The following is an 8,980-nucleotide window of genomic DNA, read 5'->3' on the forward strand; positions in this document are numbered from 1 at the left end:
CTTAAATCTGTAATTTCTAAAATTAGGCAACCATTGGGAAGGTCCTTATAATATATGACAGACAAGATGAAAATCACAAAGATTAAAAAAGTCTAAAGGAGAGAGAGAGCAAGACTTTAAGCATATAAAAAAAGTCTTGCTCTCTCACTCCTTTGCAGCTTGAATGATCAGTATAATTGTCTTTACATGTAGCAGAAAATACAGCTTAAATAGTTATTTTCATCTCTGCATTTCCTTTCTATTTTTCTTCTTGAACATTTCATTGACTCTAATAATACCTAACTTTAGATCTGTAGTTTTCTGAAAAAGAAGAAAAAAAATCTAAACAGTTTTAGTGCGGCCTGGTATCACTATGAAATGGAAAATGTTTTGGTCTGTCAAAAACTCAAAACATTTTGAGTTTCTAACTGACGAGTCACCAACCAAGCCCGATCAAGGTAAAAGTCAGCCAGTTCCAGTCACCAGCCAATTTCATGGTGCATCTCTGCCTTTCTCATCTTTGGCACTCAACTTATGCTTATCTTATTAAATTCATTACAAAGATATTCCACACCAACACTATACCTGCTACTTTAAACAAATACAATGCCTTAACCATGCTCTTTTAATACCATTTAAACAATTAGGAGAAACTCAGCAACAAAACAACAGAGAAGTCCATCAACAGTAAAAGCTTAGAGAAAGTAATGCAAAAAAAACAAAACAACAAGAACGTTATATTGATGCAGAAGCAAACAGGTGCAGAATTTCAACACCTCTGACAGTGATTACTCTCACGCAAATAATGTGGTATAATGTGGTATACAATGGCTATTTTCTCTAATTTGGGTCTGTAATTGGATGGCAATGCTTTAACTCCTCACAAATTTTGAATCATAACATGGGATAAATGGGGTGCTTTTTAATCTACACGTAAAAATCTAGAAATCAAATCAGTGGCTCATTCTAGAATAGGTTCTATCTATCATCTCTGACTTGAACACGCTCATCAGGACATTCCTCAAAGGTGACGGTCAAGCCTGAGTAACTTGCTCCACTCTCCTGGCTTATAACAAAATGGATGTTAAAATAAGTACATTTGACTCTACAGCATTGAATTTGAAAAAAAATATTCTTGAAATAAGAATAAGATAATTGCATAGTCTCTAGATGAGTTAGATTCTATTCAACAAAACTCTATTAAAATTAATCTGTTTTCTATATATTTTTCATTGTCGGATAAAATTACTTTTAGGGCAGTACAGAAGAAAAAAAATGTTTTGGAATCATCGCTAAAGAAAAAGGCCACAAAGTGAAAACTGTGCCTTGTTTTCCTTCATCTTGTCCCTACAACCAAGTGATTAGCTTCCAGTCTGAGTTGTAGAGCTGGACATGCAAATGGTTGGAACTAATCTCTGTACAGGGTTTCTATTTTCTGTACCTGGATTACCCACCTCTGCCAGGAAATCAGAATACTATGTAGAACTATGTTTTTTCATTGTTATGGTTGTACAGTGGCCCTCAGAGATGACCAATGACTTCCCAATTCAGTTCTCAGGTAAATTGAAAGCTCTGTACCATGTGAACATGGCACTCTAACAAAGATATGTACAACAAGACTCAAACAAACACACACACACACACACACACATATATATATATATATATATATATATATATATATATATATATATATATATACAAAAAAAATTTTAAGTAACTTTTTCTTAAAATAAGTGCTTTTTTCTTTAAGCAGGTAAGTGAATCACTTCGACAGTAGAACAACACAATTTACATTTAAAATGAAAAAAAAAAAAAAAAATTGCACTGTCTTACTAAAAGTTTATAACATCTAATTATCTTATTCTAAGAGGAAAAATACTAACTCCATTACCAGATCATTTTATTTACACATTTTAACCCACAGAGGGCAGCAGTAAGACAGTCTCGGTCCAAATATTTCAAAAACTATACAAGTTTACACAAGAACGTCCTTCTTTTGCACAGTAATATAAATACAGCCCATTTAGAGGCCAAATTTTACAGATTGTCTACAAAAAAAGCTGATTTGTTGTTTAGTTAAAGCATCCTGTTTGTCTTTGCAGTGTCATGGAGGTCTGTTTCCAGCTGTCATTGGGTTAGACGTACACTACATGAAAGAAGAACGACTTACAACACTTTTGTTAGATTTACAGTTTTTATTTACTGTGTTTATCAATCTGTAGAATACGCACTACATAAAATAAGAAAGGCTCACCAGAAGCAAGCTGTCATGTAATATGGTAATCAGTACGGGGAGAGTAAAAAATGAAACCATCGATGATGGAAAAAAATAAATAAAAAAAAAAACCTACAGAAGTACAAGGCATTCAATTACTGTTAAAAGATGGTTTAGCCAAAAAAGCTGCACAGCCAACTTAGCCAGAAGGCACAAAAATGTGCATCTTATAAACATTAAAAAAATAAAATTAAAAGAAATGTGCAAACCTCTATTTACTGTGACTTTCACAAGGTTAAAATGTCTGTTTTGTTTTTTTGGGAATATTTTTAATTAAGTTTCATCAGCATTAAATCAGCTGTATCAACAGCTTTATTCCCACCAGGTAGGTTAGTTTGTATTCTTTGCCGTGGAAAAACCTTACAGCTTTTTTGGTTGGAATTAAAGTTGTAACCTGTGCATTGCCGTTTTATTCCACTCCTAATATGCAATGCTGCCATGTTTCCCAGTCCACAGCTCTCGAAGCTCCACTTTGCATCCCAGATCTCGGAGAGCCGCTTTGCCCTCATCACCACAGTCTTTGTGTGTCTGCACAGCCCGAGTTATCAGGGCTTCTGCTCCCAGCTCCAGGATTTGCTGGCTGTAGTTACGCGTTCTTGCAACCAGGTTTCTTATCAGCATACAGGCCTGTTTCTGTTTGACAAAAAGGAGAATAGGAGCATACATAAAAGAGCTTGACTCTCCATCTTGATGCGGGTGTAAGTGCTCTAAGTCATCTCAAGTTACCTGAACATTCAGAGCATTGGGATGGTTCTTCATGGCCTGAACAGCGGCCATCACACCTCCGTTCTCCATGATGACTTTACAGTTGTTGGGTTTTCGTAAGGCAAGAACAGAGAGGCATGCACAGCCCTGCTCACAGACCTGCAGGGGAACATAAGGACAATTTTGTCACATCATATTCACGCTAATAAGTCTTTCCACATTTTTTAACATTACAACCATAAATAACAGATCTTATATGGATATTTTTTAGAAGAAAGTTACAGTGCCACACTATCATAATTAATTATTTTCTATCACATCTAAATAGCTTAAAAAAATCCAACTATATCCGACAGAAAATGAGGAAAAAGCAACCCAATCAGCTTCAACCTGTAAAAGTAATTGCCGCCTTGTGAAATGAAATTATTTTAATGAACCACATTATTCACTTTCAAATAGAACCATGAAAGGCAACATGATTCAGATAAAACATCCAAAACAGAAAAACATCACACCCAAACAAACGTTTGTTTCTGTAGTGGGGAGTGGTGAACATTACCAGACGTTTCCAGCTCATCTACAACCAGAGCTTAAGTAGGGTGGAGCCAGAGGAGTGTATGTAACACCTACAAAATCTAACCCTCAAATTATTATTCAAGCGTAACCACTTACAGCAGGGTTGTTTGTATGTCGGTTCATAGCAATAACAATAAGGTCGACGCCTCCAGCACCGACAACTGCATCCTTAACGTCATCATTTCCTGCTATCGCACGTATGGCGCTAAGGACCTGCCGGGCCAACTCCTGCAGGGACAGTAAAGAGATCAGGAAGAATGAGGAAGAAAAACACACTTGAATATGACTTGTTTTTTTTGTTTTGGGTTTGTTGACATTACCGGTGACTCATAGCTGTCTGCAAGTAAAGTCATCATAAATTTTAATCCTCCCAGATCACAGATGTCTTGACAGAACTCATTCCTGACAGCCAATCGGGATAAAGCTGCGCACAGTTCACTCAGAACAGAAGTATTGCCGATGTGAGCTGTGAGGGAGAGGGAAAATAAAAAATGATGGAATATCCTTTATTTAACCACCATTCAATGGATTACTCTGCCTTACCTTTTGCAGCCTCTATTAGGATCTTCAGTCCACTGTGCTCAAGAACGATACTCTTGGCGTGTTCGTGAGCATGCCCAAATGAAACTCGGACATCGTCGTCGAAGGTCATGACCCTAAGAGCAGCCGATGCCTCCTTAACAAGCTCCGCACTACCACTGTGTCGTCTTATGGCACCGGTCAGCAGCGGCAGAACGCCATCTTTAACCAGATCCTGCCTGTTCTGCTCGTGTTTAATGCAGCAGTGACGCACCACTCGGATGGCGACGCCTGTCACCAAGGAATCCGCCTGGTATCTCTGGAGAATATCTAAAAGGAACCGCCGTCCTTCCTCGTCCAACAAGTCTGGCTGTCCATCTGTCAATGCAGCCAGAGCAAAAAGTGCAGTGGAGGCAAAATCCTGCTCCTCCACGCTCTTTTTGCAGAAAGAGAGGATGATGGGGTACGCCTCTTTCTGAGCAGCAAGGTACCTCTGTGCAAATCCAAGTGAGCACTGCTCGGTGAAAGATTTTAAGTCCGCTGTCACGTCAGCTAAAGCGGCAGTGTCCTTACCAATCCGGAGAGATTCTAAAGCCTGCAATCAGTCCAAGACATGAACATAATCAAAAAAAAAAACAAAAAAAAAAACCTTCACTAACCAAATCTATGTTGTTGTTTTTTATTTATTTATTTGTATTAAAACTCACCTGTAAGACTTCATGTGTTTGCTCTTCTTGATTGTCATCAGATGATGTAGTCGGTACAACTTTCACTATGCAACTGAGATCCACACCTACAAACAAAAACCTGTTTTATTTGTTGTGGCCATTTTATTTATTTATTTATTTTTATTCTCTTTATTGAAATACCACATCATCATAACAAAGATGGTTACAATATTACAACAAAAAACATTTTTTTTTCCCCCTTTTGTACAATCTGTTTTTCTATATAGTACAGCTCGCCCATCGAACATAGGAACAAACATAGAACCTGAGGTGTTCTTTCGTTTTTGTCAAGAGTAAAGGGGGTTGTTTGAAATTAAATAGACAAAGTTTCAAAAATAATTGAAAATTACATCAATTAGATAAAGGAAGGGCACCTTGAAGAAATGTACGTTTTCCATAAATTCCAATTGTCTTCAAATTTTGATTTCTGTAACCTGATGGAAAAAGTTATTCTTTCCATTATGAATATTTTGTAGATGATACCATACCAGTCCTCGATGGATAGGCTGCCTGGTTTTAGCCATTTCTTGGTGATTGCTTTCCTGGCTGCTACACTCAGTATTTCAAATAAATATTTAGTCTTTGTGTTTGTCGATATTGAGTGTGATATTCCGAAAAAAAGTTCCTCTTTTGGTTTTGGCTTCCCACTAAAATAAGGTTGGATTTTATTTCTCCATTTCTGTGTTCTACAAATATTTAGCATCATTATTAAGTTTGATACATTCATTAAGAAACTTCTTTTTATTTGTAATTATTTTTCTATCACAAACCACCCATTTCTGACTTATTTATTTAAATGTGCCTTGTACCTGCTGGGATGTGCCACTGATTCTTATAACATTAAGTCCTGTTGCACACAAATACCTGAGGACCTGTTGTTGTAAATTGAGGACAATTTGCTGGTCTTTACAAGGTACTTTGCTAATGGTTAGGTTTAGAGCTAAGGTGTCATTTGGGTTAGGGTGAGGTATTCATTGGTAATATTTAGGTTTAGGGTTAGTTTTAGGGTTTGGGCATAGAAAGGGTTGAAAATGACTGAAAGTCAATGGAAGTCAATTGGATTCAACACATGGTCCTCATTACATATAGCAGAACTAACTTGTGTGTCACAATAAGAAATCTGAAGTTTGAAAAAGGAAAATAATAGGAGAAAAAAGGAAGAGGAGTCTCTACATAAAAGGCATTGTTTAAACATAGAAACATTGCTCCCGTTTTTGTTATAAACGTTTTCCATATGGATTGTTGTTTATGGACTGTTTATGGAACACATATTACCCAGCTGTGGGTCTGCTGGTGAACCCATTCAGTACTGAAGCTACAAAGTTAGAAGCTGTTCAACACAGTGACTATAGCAAATCAATAGACTGTTATTTTGATTATAACGTGTGCACAACAATTTAGGCTCAAAATAGGATAATATTAAACCTCTAGTACGATAATCCTACATTCCTCAACTGGCAACACAGGTGCAACTGAAGGACTGTAGCTGCTTTCTCCGAGCTAAGACCATATGCATCCATGTCTGTCAAATATCCAACTTCAATGCGCAAACCAAAGACCTCATATTGGTTGATCAAGGATCCCAAGTGGGTTCACGACCCCAACTTCGGGAATCAATGCTTTAGTGTTTTTATTTTTAGTTATTTTACCCTGAGACTCGAACTGCTCCACTGCATCCCTCAGAGCCTCATGTGGATCCATCTCAAACTCCTCCATGTTCTCCCGGACAGCCGCATCAAATGTTTCCTGTGTTATCCTTCGTTTCGACATCTTTTCCTCTTTTCCACACTGTTAAAAAAACACGAAGACAGCGGGTAGAAAGAAGGCAAATGTTTAAGACAATAAACCACACTATTGATAGCTGGAAACGATGCCTGCTATAGCTAGCTAATGGATGTTATGTGTTTTTGCTCTCGTTAACTGTGTAAGTAGCAGCAAATCAACAGTTAAGCAGAAAAAACTGTGCAGCGTAATGTTCTTACAAAAAAAATGGGTATTTCGAGAATAAAATGAATGAAAAACTGAAATATTACCTCCGTGAACAGAATGTCAACCGGCTTATTACTACGATTAAATATACGCAAACGGCGTAGTCTGAAGCACTGTCAGTCAGTGTAAGTTCGCAAAAGAGCTTTGTGAATAGCAAAAAACCCTGCCCAACTTCGTGCACACAGATATTTTGTCCGTTGAAACAAAGAGAGCAAACATTTGTTCCTACAAAGTGCTTTTGGTTAATCGGCGGTAATAAATGATTAGATAAATGCAGGGCTGTCAACTCTCACCCATTGGGTGTGAGACTCACACATCTCAGTGTCCTCACACGCTCTCACTCCTTATACGCAATGTTTCACTCTAAAAAATGCGGACATTAAAACGCAACTCCATTCCACTTATTTATCTATAAAAAAATATATATAATGCTGATAAAAATCCACTAATTTAGTAATCCATTCATCCTTAACTGGAATATAGAGACTCTAAAACATTATTGTTACAAAATTTTAAAACAAATGTGTAAACATGTAACATTTTATAAATATGTAAACATTTTATGTTTAAAATAAAATAAAAATGTCATCTTTCATGATGCTCTATACTGCCCCAAGTGGAAAAGATTTAGCTTCACCTGGTTTAATTTCGTATAAAAACTTTTTTAAGGAACCTTTGGCTATCCAATTATTAATCAATTAATTGAAAAAATAATCGAAAGGTTAGTCTATTTGCAAAATAACTGTTTGTTGCAGCCATCTACAGCCTCCTAGAAGATCTGAATTGTTTGGCTGTTTTGTCAACTGTAAGAAAAACAAATAAGATAACGAGTTAAGATAATTTTTTACCCTCAGACTATTACCAAATATTCATACACAGAGTAGTTTGCATGGGATTTGATGCACTGGTTCTTGTATTAGTGCCAGTTATCTAGTGATTGCCCATTAGTTCCTCATTGTTTATTTTACTTGAACTGCATAGTATAATTAATAAACACAGTTTAAAGTATATTTAAAATGCAATTATTTTAGTAGGGCCCATACTTCTTTACTTCAATTATCTAAAAATCCCCAGAATATAAAAAATAATTTTGTTGTTTTTATAATGTTACACATAACTACAGATAACTTATTGTTATTCAGTAATATTTACTGTTCTTAAAAAATTCCACCGTTTGCCGTTTTGTTTCAGTTAAATCCTCTGAAAACCGACAACTGATAACTGCACCTATCCTCATAGCCTTTCAATCTAACCCTGACAAGGGTGGCCTATCCAAACTATTTCAAAATCTCACTCCAAGGTTTGGTGAAAAGTTGGAAGCCCTGTAAATGCTTAAACTGATAAACAAACAAACACTTTACCAATATGAATTAAGTTATCTACAAAGCGAGGCAAGATATTTACCCTTTCCTGCTTAGCAAATCAGACTTAACATGACTGATAAAAACATACCTGATAGATGAATCCACTATTGCATAATGTATGAGATAAGTTCATCGAAATAAAGAAATAATGATAAAGAAAAAGTATGCCCACCAGTGTCTGGTAATTTTGTAACAACTGTGTTAGCCATCATCCACCCGCTTATCTCAAGCAGGGTCGCAAGGGGTGCTGGTGCCTATCTCCAGCTATCTGTGGTACATCCTGTACAGGGCAACAAACAGGGCAAACAACCATTCATGCTCACACTCAGAAGAATTTAGAAAAGCGAATTAACCTAATGGTCATATTTTTGGACTGTGGGAGGAAGTTGGAGGACCCGGAGAGAACCCACGCTCACTCAGGGAGAACATGCAAACTCCATGCAGAAAGACCCCTGGCAGGGGTTTGAACCCAGAACCTTCCCACCTTTATTTATTTTTCTATCACATTCAATTCAGTCTCTCCTTCTGTTTCTGCGGTTCATAAACTTCTTAAAAACCCCAATGATTCATACCTGATTCTCTAACTTCCCTCAAAGTTGGTGTGGCCCAGTTCTGGCTCACACAATACGCTCACATTAGGCCCACATGCCACAAAGAATGAAGGCCGTTTGGTGGTCCATACATAGGACAGCTATGGACCCCCAGGTGAACCTGCGCTGGCTAAAAACTGTTTTAGCACTGGAACCAGATGTCAGCCTGAGTCCCTCCTTCAAGAAGAGATGTAATAAATAAATTAATTCAAATAGTTATAGCCTTAATCTGATGAGTCCTTTACAGCTGTT

General features: G+C 37.0%; 1 protein-coding gene across 1 annotated transcript; it reads right to left on the reverse strand.

Moving 5' to 3' along the window:
- Positions 1–1,894: 1,894 nt before the first annotated feature.
- On the reverse strand, positions 1,895–6,975 carry armc6 (armadillo repeat containing 6). The gene is made up of 8 exons (XM_015386683.1): positions 6,819–6,975; positions 6,435–6,573; positions 4,765–4,850; positions 4,082–4,652; positions 3,859–4,004; positions 3,635–3,766; positions 2,984–3,121; positions 1,895–2,890 (listed from the first exon to the last, which is right to left on the reverse strand). The coding sequence occupies exons 2-8, from the start codon at positions 6,553–6,555 to the stop codon at positions 2,678–2,680; spliced, it is 1,407 nt and encodes a 468-aa protein (XP_015242169.1). The 5' UTR covers positions 6,556–6,573; positions 6,819–6,975; the 3' UTR covers positions 1,895–2,677.
- Between the last annotated feature and the right edge of the window lie 2,005 nt (positions 6,976–8,980).

Source organism: Cyprinodon variegatus, unplaced genomic scaffold, assembly GCF_000732505.1.
Source record: "Cyprinodon variegatus isolate N-32 unplaced genomic scaffold, C_variegatus-1.0 Scaffold374, whole genome shotgun sequence".
Classification (NCBI taxonomy): Eukaryota; Metazoa; Chordata; class Actinopteri; order Cyprinodontiformes; family Cyprinodontidae; genus Cyprinodon; species Cyprinodon variegatus.

What these genes read in the sequence shown, in the direction of transcription:
- armc6 (XM_015386683.1), bottom strand. Translation starts at nt 6,555, where the DNA reads ATGTCGAAACGAAGGATAACACAGGAAACATTTGATGCGGCTGTCCGG. An exon ending in GGAGCAGTTCGAGTCTCAGG is followed by an intron (nt 4,851 to 6,434) that starts GTAAAATAACTA and finishes TTTTGTTTGTAG; the next exon opens with GTGTGGATCTCAGTTGCATA. An exon ending in AAACACATGAAGTCTTACAG is followed by an intron (nt 4,653 to 4,764) that starts GTGAGTTTTAAT and finishes GACTGATTGCAG; the next exon opens with GCTTTAGAATCTCTCCGGAT.